The 14,738-nt window shown below is 37.8% G+C and overlaps 2 protein-coding genes across 2 annotated transcripts in view; one reads left to right on the top strand and one right to left on the bottom strand.

The window, feature by feature from the left end:
- Positions 1-14,738, top strand: part of LOC145983708 (inositol-pentakisphosphate 2-kinase-like) — a 325,632-nt gene that overhangs the window by 179,391 nt on the left and 131,503 nt on the right. The gene's annotated exons all lie outside the window — the stretch shown is intronic.
- On the bottom strand, positions 1,963-2,574 carry LOC145983709 (protein CFDP2-like). The gene has a single exon (XM_083116762.1). The coding sequence runs from the start codon at positions 2,572-2,574 to the stop codon at positions 1,963-1,965; it is 612 nt and encodes a 203-aa protein (XP_082972888.1).

Here is a 14,738-nt window from a genome sequence, read left to right as displayed (position 1 = left end):
CATATATGCTGGAATACGATATTCCTTTACAATTGTCCACATTTTCATTCGATTTACAGAGTCAAATGCTTTCTGGAAGTCCACAAATACAGGGTGATCGAAAAGTCCCCGAACCCAAATTTCAATTTTTTTTTTCGCCGGTCGTTATTACGATAATGTCAAAATTTCTGTGGAAGCTGGTTTGCGAGGGTCTTGTCTGTACACGACACAAGAGATGGCGCTGGGGAGTGGCACTAGCAGTCGTGGCGAGGAAATGAACTACGAGCAATTCTGGTAACAAAATAATCAGGTAAACCAAACCAACAGTTAACCTAAACTTTGACCCCACAAGAAAAAATCGGGTGTTGTTAAATCAGGTGATCTTGCCGGCCAAAGCCCTGATGAAATCAGGCGGTCATCAAAAAATTCACGCAGAACTGCCATGGTGGCATTGGACGTATGGCATGTTGCCCCGTCTTGTTGCAACCACACATCTCGTTCATCGGCGTACAAAAGCGCGATAAACTGCTGTATAATGTCCTGGTACACAATAGAATTCACTCGGTTTTCGAAAAAAAATCCTCCTCCACCGACAAAGTCATCCTTGCAACTGGCGTGATTATTTTGTTACCAGCACTGCTCGTAGTTCATTTCCTCGCCACGACTGCTAGCGCCACTCCCCAGCGCCATCTATTGTGTCGTGTACAGCCAAGACCCTCGCAAACCAGCTTCCACAGAAATTTTGACATTATCATAATAACGACCGGCGAAAAAAATAATTGAAGTTTGGGTTCGGGGACTTTTCGATCACCCGTTATAAGGTACTGATTGGAGAAGTATTTCATACTCTGTTCTATAATAATACGCAGTGTATTTATCTGATCTATACAGGAACGGTTGCTTCGAAAGCCTGCGTGTTCTCTCCAGATCTTTTTCTCAACACATCCTTTAATTCCGTTTAAAATAATTATACTTAGAACTTTGCTGGGAACTGAAAGTAGTGTTATGCCTCTCCAGTTATTGCAGTTGGTAATATCTCCCTTTTTAGGTATTTTTACTAGTAAACCTCTTTTCCAATCTTCTGGTATTGATTTTGTTTTCCATATTTTTGCAAAATGTGGTTGTAATATTTCTATTGTCATCTCCATGTCTTCCTTGAGAATTTCTGGTAGAATGTTTTCAATTCCAGGTGCTTTACCACCCTTCTGTTCTCTCAGTGCTTTTTAAATTTCTTCTTTTATTGGTTCTTTAGGAGTTATTTCATCATCTATTTCATATTCTGGTATTTCTTTAGGTATTTCAAGCAAACCTTCTGTCTCTGTCCCTTCTATGACTTGGTTTAATACTTCTGAAAAATGTTATTTCCATCTTTTGAACTGATTTTCCTTATTCATAAGGAGTACTCCATCTTTATTTCTCACTGGGCGATTTCGTATGGTTTTCTTTTGAGACAAGATCTTTGTAATTTAGTATACTTCCTTCATATTTCCCTCATTTACTGCTTTTCCTGCCTTCCCGGCTAACTCGATGGTCCATTTTCTACGGTCAGCTCGCGCACTGTCACTTCATGATCCTTTTTCCTATATTCTTCTTGTGCTTTCTTTTTCCTAGTTTTACACATATTCATCTTCTGCTTAATGTGTTTCCTTTCTTCTATTTTCCTCCAAGTTTCCTCTAACATCCAGTTCTTTTTCTTAGGGTTTCTATATCCAAAAACTTCTTTTGATACCGTTGTAAATGTATTTTTCACCTTTTCCCAGTGTTGTTCCACCTCATCACCATCCAGCTACCCTAGTTCTTGATATTTGTTTTGAAGTTGCAACTTGAAGTCCTGTTTTGCACTATTGTTCTGTAGTTTTCCAATGTCAAACTTTGTGCTTTGTTTATTAAATTTCTCTTTTGTGGCCATGATTTTTACTCTAGAACTGGCTACCATAAGATGATGATCACTGCTAATGTCTGCTCCACGTTTACTTCTCACATCTAATAAGGATGTTCTCCATTTGCTACTTTGCTAATATGATCAATCTGATTTTGAGTTCTATGATCTGGGGATACCCAAGAGATCTTATGTATATTTTTATGTGCAAATAGTGTACCACCAATAGTCATTTCATTTGAGGCACACCAATCTACAAATAGTTCCCCATTTTCATTTCTATCACCTAGGCCGTGTTTGCCAATCACTTGCTCCAGCCCAACATTTTCTGAGCCAATTTTGGCATTTAAATCGCCCATTACTATAATAACATCTATCTTCTTAACTTTATTTATAGTGTCCTGTAATTCTTTGTAGAACCCTTGTTTTTCTTCTATTTCTGCTTGGTTTGTAGGTGCATAGCATTGTATGATGCTAACATTTCGAACCTTTGCCTGAAGTCTGACCATAATTATTCGTTCAGTTACAGCCTTCCAGTCCAATATACTTCGAGCAGTCTTCTTGCTTATGAGTATGCCTACTCCATTACGATGTTCATCATCCTCATTTGGTCTACCTGAATAGAGGAATGTCATACCACTAGATGTTCTTATCTCTCCAAATTCATTCCAACGCACTTCGCTTATTCCCAGGATGTCCAACTTATATTTCTCCATTTCTGCTTCTACTTGTTGCAGTTTTCCTAGCTCACATAATGTGGTAATATTCCAAAACCCCACTAGAGTTTTCTTTTTAAGTCCAAAGGTCGTCAACAGTTTGTCCGTCCGGCTATTTCCTCGTTTGGTTTCTTTAATAATCTATATTTAAGGGTAGTGGGTTATTGGCCCTCTGACCCCGAGTGCCATGATAGGGCTGCCATCTTTAGACCTTGATACTTGCCACTCCACAATGTGGGACACAGATGCAGATGTTCGCATTTGTCTGTTGGGGACTGGGTAGGATATACTAGGTAAGATGGGATGTTGCAGAATGTCTTAGTCTGGCTTCTCTTCTCAGATCTGTCCAGCATGGGTGACCCTGCTGGTAGAAAAATCTACCGCTGGCATAGCTCTCAGCCTCAACAAAGCACGCAACCCCTCCGCCCGCACGGTCAGTGTTACTTTAAGGACTTTAAGGCGGCGTTGTCTGGAGGGGAAACATTTCAGTTAATATTGTGCATTTCCATTGACTGTATTTTCGATTAATGATGAACTTGCTAAACATGCCATGTCAGGAATTTTGAATACGTAAATTATGCTAGCAAATGCATTTAAGTATCACGAAACAACAGGGGAGAAGAAAAGTAAACCTCAAAAATGAAGAAAAATGTAATATAAACGGCAAAAATAGACTGAAAAAAATATGACGTAAATGTAAAAAAGAAAAAAGAACGAAAAATGCAAAATAGAAACAATGTTTTCTGGTTCTAACTTATGGAAAACGGACTGATATCAGGTTTAGTATTGTTTTCAAGACTCAGTAAAATATGATTTTTGATCAACTTTCGAGCCCTAGTCATGAGACTCTCTCCTCAAAATTATGGCTGCACTGAGCTTTCTCAGGATCTGATGGCAGTAATGAAAACGTAAGATTTATTGAGGCCTTGTCAGTTATCACTATAAAGACACCCGGCAATATGTGTCTATAATCATCCACGACGCTAGTAAAATCTCAATACAACGATTTTTTTTATTTTTTAAAATATTCTCTTCCATAAACTTAGCATCTTTTCGTATCTGTCAGTCTTATTCTGTCTCATGTGTACTAAACCACCTGTTACCCTTGGCAACTATCTCAACAAAAAATCTGTTTCGTTGCTAGATTCTGGAAACCGGAAATAGGGTCAGCATGCGGTGCAGATGCCTTTAGATCCTAGACAAATCCATTGTCAGCAGGACAAAGGATTTTCACCAATATGAATTTATTTCAGATTCAGATCGACATTTTTATCTATTTGTGTCGAATGAGATAGAATTGAAACTCACTTGTGATACAGTATGTAACATTCTTATTCGTACACGGATTTTCAAAGAAAATGCTTTCATATATGGAAGGAAATACACTCTTTTGAAATTGTTTCTTTACAGTTCAATAACTAATAAAATCTTACCCAAATTCTGTATAGCCAATGACAATAATAAATTAAATGAAACTGAAAGAGAAACATGCCATTTTTTGTACAACTTTTCTATTCGTACACTTAATAATATAATAGAAAAAAGTACAGTATTTTCAGAGCAAATTGACTGACAGTTCTAATACTTTGATGCGTATCCTTTGGCTTTAATTACTGCTTAACACCTGTTCTTCATAGAATTAACCAGCTTCCGACATGTTTCAGAGCTTATTTTATTCCCCTCGACTTGCACAACAGTTTTCAACTCTTGTTTGTACTTGACGCCTACTTTATGGACTCGCCTCTTCAAAATTGCCCATAAATGCTCAATGGGATTTAAGTCTGGACTTTGAGCTGGTGTTTGTAGTAGTTTGGGCACATTCCATATTAGCCAATTCATGTTAACTCCCGCCTTATGCTTACTGTCATTGTCTTGTTGGAATCTGTAGATACACGGCATGTCCATTTTTTGGGCACACTGCTTTACATTGTTCTTCAACATGTCCAAATAGACATATGCATCCATGATACTCGTAAAATCAATAAACTGGATGGTACCAACACCTTTGGACGACATACAGCCCCAAATCATTAATGACCCACCACCGTGTTTAACTGTTTGAACTGTGTTAATGTGATCATTGTCTATATTTGATTTTCTCCAGACCCTATTTATCCCATCTGATCCGTATATATTAATCTTGGACTCGTCTGACCATATGACACTATCCCAAAATTCCTTGTCCTTGTGGATGTGCTCTTTCGCGAATGAAAGTATATTTCTGCGATTCACCTTATTTACATACAACCTCTTTCGTGGTATTCTGCCATGATATTCATGCTTCCACAAGGCACGTCGGACAGTTTGATAGGACATAATCTTACCAGCAACATTTTCTACTAACGGTCGTAACTGAGGAACACTTAGTCGGGGTTGTTCTCGCACTCTTTTTAAAATAAAGCGTTCATCACGTTTATTCAACTCTCTCTCTTTAGGTTTTCTTGGCACATTCTGTGTTCAACCTTCCTCTCTAAATTTGTTTACTATGTATTGAACTGTGGAGTGTGATTTATTGACTCTTTGTCCAATTTTTATTATCGAATAACCTCTAAGGGCGAAATTTATAACAACATCCTTCACATCGGAACCAAGTGCCTTCACCTTGCCCATTTCGAACACGCTGATAGATAGACGATAGGCCTACGACAATACCTACGCCAGCATTCCGCTTGACGGGGATCGCGCCTGCATGTTCAAACTTGTTACGAAGTTACAAACTGCACTAAATCGCCCGAATAGCGGTGGCGCTGTTTGCAAGGAAGATTGAAACTCTTGCCTGTACGAATAACAATGTTGCATGAAACAGCGTGTTTTTTCTCTTTTGATACAAATTATATGCTCTGTTTATACAGTTTGAACATACATTTTTATTGACATTTGTTGGTGAAACATTCATTAACATTAATTTCCAGGTACATATGAAAATGATTATATTTACTAGTAGATATGACATTTTTCCTCGGAAATTCTATGTGTACGAATAACAATGTTACATACTGTATATGAAGATAAAATGCCCGTATATAAATTAAATTAAAAAACTGTAAATGGCTGTGCCTCATTGACCAGTAGTTCGATTATGCTTAGACGTGCTGCATTTAATAGATAAAATTTTTGTTCTTTTTGTTGCCTATAATGAATATTCTTCAATGTAAATTCAATAGCTGCGTATTCAATAATAACACAAACAATAACACTAAACAAATAAAAGATAATAGCCAGAAAATCATAAGGCATGACAACGGAATGTATTAGTAGTAAAAAGTAAAGTGCTCCCCTGTGCTTTGCACCACATCATGAGAGCGTATAGGGGGGGGGGGGTGGAGTTAAAATCTCACACTTTATTGATCTCGGCCGATGGTGGGGTGATGTGATAAGTAAGCACCACACGCCGTACCGCGTTCCCCCCCCCCAGAATTTCCTCCAGGCACCCACTTTATGCTATGCTGGGCGCCGGAGTCGCTTGAACAGGTGGAAAAAAGTCCAGGTTCTCCCCTGCCGGAAATCCGAACCGGGTCTCTCGCATGATAGTCAGACGCCCTAACGACTGAGCTACCGCGGCTTAGTATTAATGGCAGCATTTGAATATTGTATTACCTCTTCAGATAATACCACTTTTGATTTATTTGTTTCGTACACGAAACTGCTCAATGAGCATTTCAGATCATAGTAGTAATCATGACTAAGCCCTGATTTGTATGTAATTACATATTCTATAGTCTACATTTCTAAATGCATACCTTGAACAAGAAAATGTCAACAAATTATAAAACTGACATGATTTTGCATACGTTTTATGTTACATATTTTTATATATTTGTCATGATTACATATTTTACGTATTTGCTAATTTACTTTACGTAAAACAACATATTTCGGCATTTTTTTCTATCTCGATCCTTTTTCCTCTATTTTTGCTCTCTGAAACATGATGAAGAAAATTTGTGATGTCATATTTTGTAATCAATAGATGAATAGTGATTACGGTCACCTAAAATTGACTGCCAAGTCGAAAGACAGGGTGAAGGCAAAAATAATTAAATAAATAAATAAATAAGTAAAATACGGGAACTGTTATTTATCGAAAGATGCTGAAGTTTCTCCCTACATGTTAAACTTTTAAGCCGTAACCGCGCTTAAAGTATTTTCTCCCAATTTGATTCACTTCACCTGCTTAGGCCATTCTTTTCAGCGCGTTGCTGAAGAAGTAAGGAGCAATTTTCCAACAGTGAACCAAGTAATTTCATCCACGAAAAAGTATTTGTGAAAGCCCCAACGTGTGCAGTATTACAAAAACCATTTACCTGAACTTCTGTTAACAAGATGGGGTACTTGGATTCAAGCTGCCCACTTTTACAGTGAACTTTCAAGATGTGAAGCCCATTGTTGAGTCATTTCCAGTGGAATCTGCTCTCTCTGTTCATGAATTACAACTTGCATTCAATGAACCTAAAGTTGTTTCTGCTATTGCGTGTGTTAAAACTAAAAGTAATTTCAGCTGGATTCCTGACAGCGTAAAGAAGTTAGAAACTGGCGGACTTCCCTTCAGGAATCAATGAATACTGTACAAGATGCCGATATGAAACTCAGTGCTGTACGAGGAGAAATAGGTGTTAAAATTTTGAGCAAGTTACGGGCAGTCTTGCAGAATTCAGGTTATACTGTACTTTCGCGACAATATGCAAAATCCTGAACGGAGAAGACATTGATCCTGCAGCAGACATTTATCCTGAAAATATCTACCTTCTGAAATTCACACATGTGACTTCTTGCGACGTCGAAAGATGCTTTTCAGCAAGAACATTTTATCGAATCGACGGCAGTGTATGACAGCTGAAAACATGGAAAAGTACCTAGTTGTTAACTCTGTAACAAAACATAGCTAAGTAAGTGCTGTATGCATTAATTCTTCTTGAATATGCCCCTACATTAAATATTCTACAATTATTTGCGATGTGAAAAGTAATTAATAGTTGACATTTTTTAAAAAAAAAAATATGTACACGTTTACTTTGTTTCTTTTATTAATTGTTGACAATTTTTCATGCCATCGGATAGTTGGTATTCCAGCCTACTTGTGTATCTGCGTCAATTGCTTAGTAAATATTTTTGGGTAAAATATCGAAACAACGTTTCGAGACAACCTGTGTAATACAGGTGACGATATTTGGGAATTTGCACGGGTCATAAAATTAATAGCAGCAGCCCCCGTCCCATCTCCCCGTGACGGAGTGGTCAGCAAATCGCGGTACCAAGTTGTAGGCTTCAGGCTCTAAACCTGGGCAAGGCATCAGTTTATAATTCACCTTCCTCCTCGCCATTAATGAATTAGAAAATCGATAGAATGAAACGGAAACTCTAACAAACCTAAAAATATACGAATAAGAGCATAACATTTTCAGCCGTTCTTTCCGAGAGATGTTCCATTTTTACTGAGGAAATATGGAAGTAGCGATTTACGGAAACAAGTGCCGGTATTTGGTTATATCGAAGTATCAATATGACCAATAAAACAATATGGAACTTAGATATTTTGGTATCTGTGCATTATTTTCTCACTTACTTTCGATATTTACAATTTTTAGGTTTTCTTTTAACTCTTTTATTTATTGTTAAAATAACGTTTATTTTGCCATCTGATTGTGATTCCGCAAGGTAACAAGTAGCCCTTTGGATCCATTTTTCAACAATCTCCCATTGGTGTAAATTTTTAAAGGAAGGAAAAATAGTTAAATTGTAACGAATCCTTCTGCACAAACATCTACACCAAGCAGATCATTAAGAGCATTAAAGAAAAATGAGCCGTCCTAAATTATTTCACACTCTTTTGTCTCCAAGCAAGAACTGTAAGGTTCATACCTTGGAAGCCGGAATCGAAATGCAGTATCGTAAAGTTAATGCCGTACAAGTTAAGAAAACCCACGCCAGGAACTTTCGTAATGACGACGAGAAGACGGAAACAGAAAGATTTGTTGTCCCAATTAAAACATAAAGTTCTATTTACTTCCTTTCCTGGAGAAATTTCGCGTTGTTTGTCTCGATGCCTTTCAGCGCGATTCCACATTGGACTTCGTGTTCATTACATGCGCAGGTGAACGACAAAAGCCTTTAATAAGCTTACTTTATCAGAAGTCCTTGACGTAAGGAAATTCTTGTTTACGTGGTGTGGCGGCCTTTACTACGTCTCCTCTAACCCTAGAGAAACAAAATATATCCACAGTGGAACAACCGAAACAAGAAGGGCTCTGCGCCAGCAAGAAATGAATAATTGGTATCCGTTTGTTGCAGGCTTTGATAGCTCAAGATTCCGCTTCGTTGCTCGCAGTGTTTCCTTGATTCGAGGAATGAGAACAAGGGAAGCGAAGGCTTCATTCTAAAGAGACTAATAATCCATCACGCAGAAATAAGGAACGCCGTATTTGTTCCAGAGATGCTGGCGCTCGAGAGCGCTGGGGGATTCAGGCACGTGGGAGAAGGAAAGTGGAGAAAATGCCGTTGCTGTGGCAACGGACGCTGTGCCTTCGTTTTCTTTCTCTTGATTGCAAATTGCTGAACATTCCATTTCCCCAGTAACATTCGCGAGTGGGGAGACGATGGAATCTTCCGAACCATAATAAAAGAAATAATAGGGGAGCCTAGTCGGGTTATGATAGTATTGGAGATATTTCTTCTTGAGACGTGGACGTTATTTTGAGTTAGTTGGATTGTAGTAAAACGACAGTTCAAAACGTAAGACAACCTCTCAGCTCCCTCCTCTCTCTCTCACACATACACACATCCCACGCACACAGATCATCACAATAAAATTTGGTGCGCCCGAACAAAAGAATGAGGATCATTAAAAACCATTATGGGTGTGTCAACAGCGAGATAATTTGAGCATCAACAAGACGTAGGGGAAGGTCGCTTAGTGAATGCTGTACTCAACAGATTAAAGCAATTCTGTGCCTTTATGAAAGATGGAGCCGTAGTGGGACTGGTGTACACAATAGGAGGTAACGAGATGGTGGCGGTGAGAAGAGAGGAAAATCTAGAACCCCACTTGTCAAGGGTTAACGACGTCAACTTCCATATACATCAAGTGATTACTCATTATTTTTTGATCTGCGGGTGATGCTCAATTTCATGTCGAATACTAGCGAAACCCAGTCGTCATACGATCTAAAAACTGAACTAATATACAGTCCTCTTCAGATAAAGTGGCACATTCTTCAACCGTCCAACCTTATAAAGTGTGCCACTTTATGTGAAGAGGAATGTACATGCTAACTACATACTATATCCCAACATATTTCGACGACATGAACTTTTCAGCGTTTCTTAATGAGTATGAGGCTGTGAAAACGTGGTCATCCTCCAGGAACTTCATCACGTTTCAAGCCAAATTCTATACCCTTGTATGTTGGTACGGATCAGAATCTCTGAAGATTTAGTTACCTAATCCTGTGGATCTGGATAACGAAGATAATGACTCTTTGTGATTCAGGTCGAAAACCCAGCTTTCAAGATTTGCAAATTCCAAAAATCGATATTCACATATCCATTACTACAGCGTGACATTGTTAGCTGTTGTGAGTCGTTGCATATGATCCATCATAGATTTCATTTGATTATCTTTCATATCTAGTCAGTGGCGTAGCAACATATCGCGAGGACCTGGACGAGATTGGAATGCGAGGCCCCATCCGTTCTTTAAATTTGAAATCTTAATGTGAATCGATACAAAATCTTCAGGGATACATCAGCAGATTATCATATTTAAATAATAATAATAAATTACTGACGAAAATGATATTTAATAATATGCGATCGGAGAAATTTGCACTTGTCAGAGGTATATTCTTGTAACATACTGCTGGAATTTTAATTAACCAAAGTAGTAGTAATGGTACGTTTTTAAAGATGTTATTGAGGCACTAAGACATAACTGAAATATCCTTAAACATGCATTTTTTTTAAAAAAAAATCAGAAATGCAAACTACGAATCTTTAAATGTAACCTATATTATTTTTAATTAGTGTTTCTTTGTTTCCTCATTTCAAAATTTGAAGGATGTAAATATCACAAACCATAGCATAAGATGGAAATATAGATGGACGCACATAAAATGTCTGTACTTGGTAGCTAAACCACAATCCTGCCTAGGGCACCAACCTGGCTAGGAGGATGGCTCTTCCACACAATCGGTTTTAATATCAACAAATCTTAAAACGATAGTCATTGCTTCATATGTGTGGAATCTTTGATACAATCAATTGGTACAACTAATTTGCATTTTTATTATTATTATTATTTTTAATATAGAGCCATTTTCACTTTGTTGCACATTAATTGTAGCAGTTAATTTTGAATTTCATGCTTTAGATGATAATTGTTAATCTCAGTTTGTTGTATACGTCTGAAATGTTCTTGTAGTACTAAATATTTGACGCAGTGGCGTAACAAAATCATCAGGTACGCACGCACCTGCAAGAAACAATTTTGGGTCCTCTATGCAGTCAGATTCTTCCAAAGAATTTAAGTAATTACTTTGAATGGCCTTGTTTGGGGTACACTTACATTGGGCCTACCGCCTATGATTTGACGTATTCATTCAAATTATAACGTTAAACTAGAATTCTAAGCCAGATAAAAGCATAATGTTTTATTTTATTGTCCAGAAAAATTATCCTTTTTCATCTATTTTTCTCACTTCTATTTATTACATTTTTCTTATCAATCCCATTGGAGTCGTAACCCCTTCCAGCGCGAGGTCCCGGGGTCGCCCACTTCGCCACCCTTGCTACGCCACTGTAGCTAGGCATCCGGAAATTCTTCCAAGTAGAAGTTGCAGAAATTGTACAAATAATTAATAAGATTTAAGTGAAGTTCGGTTCTTTTCTTTTTGATTGTGATTAATATACATTTTATTCCCAGAAACTTAATTGCAACTTTTAGTAGACCGCAGTGAATTAAATTCACGATCACATGTTTACAATGCGACAGACAGTAGCTGCTACTTGATTGAAGAGGTTTAGTGAAGCGATATTTCTTTGATCGATATAGCGATGCTTTTTTTCTGCATTTACTTGATACAAAAGATTCTACTTTAATAGAGAAACCAACAGTTTCGTACGTCACGTGTGTACTCTGAGCCACCTTCATTATAACATTTTTATATCATATGGATGTATGGTAATTTCTTTTAAATAATCACAATGCACGTACGTAAATTTTATTTAAGGATAATTCCTTTCCCCAAATAAACATTTTAAGGTACTTATGCATAGCCAAAATATTCAGATCGGAAAAGAAAAAAAGAGTTTCAATGGAAAAATGCAGACCCGACCAGGACTCGAATCCGGGTCTGGCATGCCGTTCCATTTCACTACAAAGCCGGCCCTCACAAAGACAATTGCACATTGGTGAAACAGCGGCAAGGGGGGGAAAATGTGAAACAAGAACTGGCTCGGGAGGTCAGTTCGTATAGGAACGATACAGTATGCCAGAGAACCGGGTTCGAGTTCTCGTCGAGCCTGCATTTTTCGCTGAAAGTGCATCTCCTGTGTGTGCCAAATCATAAAATAATCCTACAAATGTTTGCACACAGGCTAACGTGGATTCGCCATAAACTTCATGGAATTCAAAAGCTTGCAGATTAAATAATTTACAAAATAATAAATTCTTCCTGTTGACCTGCCAGCCACATATTAGAGCTTGCTAAAAAAGAAAAGAAAGAAATCTAAGTATCAATACACCTACATTACTTTCAATAGCACCCTGGACCGAAGACTAACGAGGCTCTGGCGACTGGCACTATGGCCAGTATAATTTTGTGTGTGTTGTCCTGTTTTTGTCCTTATGTGTGCTTAGTGCCCGTATACAGCCTCAGCTTTTAACAAAAGTCAGAACATTTTAAGATTTTTAATTATGCAACGTTCGAGTTGTTCTTTGTAATGGTAAGGGGTTGGCCCCCGTATAATGTGACGGGAGCAAAATAGCCTAAGTGCTGACGCTCCCACAATTTAAAAAAAAAAAAATTACTTTCAATAGCCGATCGGCCAGGATTTAGGACTGCCGCCACTGTTTAACTTCCTGGTGGAACTATTTGCTTAACACGAGAGTTACAGTGCAATTTTGCTCTGAAAATGTAACAACCATAATGCCTATATATATATATATATATATATATATATATATTTACAGGTTGTCGCAAAACTCTTTCAACAACGCTTGGGAGCTGGTAGATATCATAAAAACAAGTAACTTTTCCCTATAAAGTTTACCTCGAAAGCGCTTAGTTTCTGCGCTATAAGCGCTTAAAATCTATCCTGTACGTATGCAACCCAACACAGCAAACGCTTGCTCTGACATAACTAGCAGGGGCGCGTAGCAGGGTTGCCACTAGCGTTCCTCGTTAAGAGAGACGACTTAAAAACAACAACTTGAGAGTCTTGCCTGAGCAAAATCCAAAACATTAATGGTACTTGCGATGTTGTAAGAAGCATTCACAGTATTTATAAACTGACCAAAACAAATAATGGGCAAACTGAAATTCAAGATTACTCATTCTAAAATATCTCCATAATTGATTGATTGATTGATTTTTTAATTCGCTTTTCTGCCACCTTTGGCTAATCGCGAAGATGAGGATGATATGATGAAATAACAAATGACACCAATGTCTAGACCCGAGACACCTGGCGCCGTAGCGAGCTGTGCTAACCACATCACCACAGAGTGTTTCGTGTATCATGCAATATCAACAATTGCAAGGGACACGTGAGATAGGGGAAATCCACGAACGAACAAATGTAAGCACCTATGTATTAAGTATACTTAGAATTGGAGTTCAACCCTAAAGTCAAACTGTAAGAAAATTACATTAGTCAGAGAATGAACGAGATAAATGAGACTCTCAGCAGGTTCTATGGCTTGCCAGTTGGCTTGTCAAGGGCACTGTGATACATAGACTTGATCCAATTTCTTGCAAATGTTTCTGCATGAAAGCAAGGCTAAGGAAAGGAGAAGTAGGAAATTCTAAATGATTTCTCTAATCATTTAAGATTAGGTTTATTTTGCATTGAGCTGTAGATTTTGGTAGATTTTGAATTGAATTCACAAGGTCTTTGAGTGAGGTGAGAATGTTTGATTGATCGATTTGGTTTATTTTACTTCGCATTTCTGCCACTTTTGGTTAATCGCGAAGATGATGATGAGTGATCTTGTGATGAAATTTATGGACACTCACAAATAACACCCATGCCGGGATTTGAACCCGGGACCTCTGGCCTCACAAACTTCACAGTTTTAATATCTAGGAAACATTTTATTTCACTTAGGAATGATATCACGATGAGAGGAGCCGAGAATTGTCACAGCCTCATCTAGTCTCCTGTGTGGTGACTGGTGAGAGTCCCTCTCGTTCTTGTTTGTGCTTATTTTTGTTTCGGTTTCCAATCAAAAGTTATAGAAACTTATTCTAGATTCACTTCATGCTCAGGCACGCTAATCGGGACTTGATCTACAGTTTCTAGTGGAATCCAAACCACTATGCATGTGGGACCCCTTAATTACAAGGCGAGGTATCTCATCCTGCCCCATGAAATGTTTAGTATAAGCAACACGTGCATTGTGTCACCACTCAAAGTTTCATAACATACAATGTGTGACTAACGCAAAAACTTTTCTTAATAACGATTTTCTGCTTTACATCTTGTCTCGACGCTGCGAACCGTCGAAATACGAAATTTTATCTTGAATAAATGAAACCGGGCAGCACAGGTTCGCAATTGTCACTAATGGATTAACTTTGTAATTACAATAAACAAAATATACGATTTATTTGAAACATCGGTAAGATTACACCTGTCATGTCTGGATAAGACACACTAGTAGTTTAAATTTATTTTAAGCTATTTCTTCAATATGATACCAGAGTTTCGAACGAGATCGTTTCAAGTATCGTCTCGCTTTGATTTTGCAGAGATTTATTTCAGTCTCGTCTCAAAATATGAGAGGAAACACAGACTTTTCTTGTCTTAGTACCATCTTTGTTTTAAAAAAATCTCAATATATAGGTTTAAGTATAGTTTTCCGAACACCCTCTAACAAGTTATGGAAATTATGGGGAGTACATTGTACCCCCCAAGTTGGTCTGTTGTGTCTCGTCTCGTATGTGTAT

This window comes from Lepisma saccharinum, chromosome 2 (genome assembly GCF_977018435.1).
Source record: "Lepisma saccharinum chromosome 2, izLepSacc3.1, whole genome shotgun sequence".
In the NCBI taxonomy this organism is placed as follows: Eukaryota; Metazoa; Arthropoda; class Insecta; order Zygentoma; family Lepismatidae; genus Lepisma; species Lepisma saccharinum.
The sequence above is the reverse complement of the archived record's forward strand: the minus strand, read 5'-3'. Positions and strand labels throughout refer to the sequence as shown.

Coding starts and splice junctions, on each gene's coding strand:
- LOC145983709 (XM_083116762.1), bottom strand. CDS start 2,574: ATGGAGAAATATAAGTTGGACATCCTGGGAATAAGCGAAGTGCGTTGG.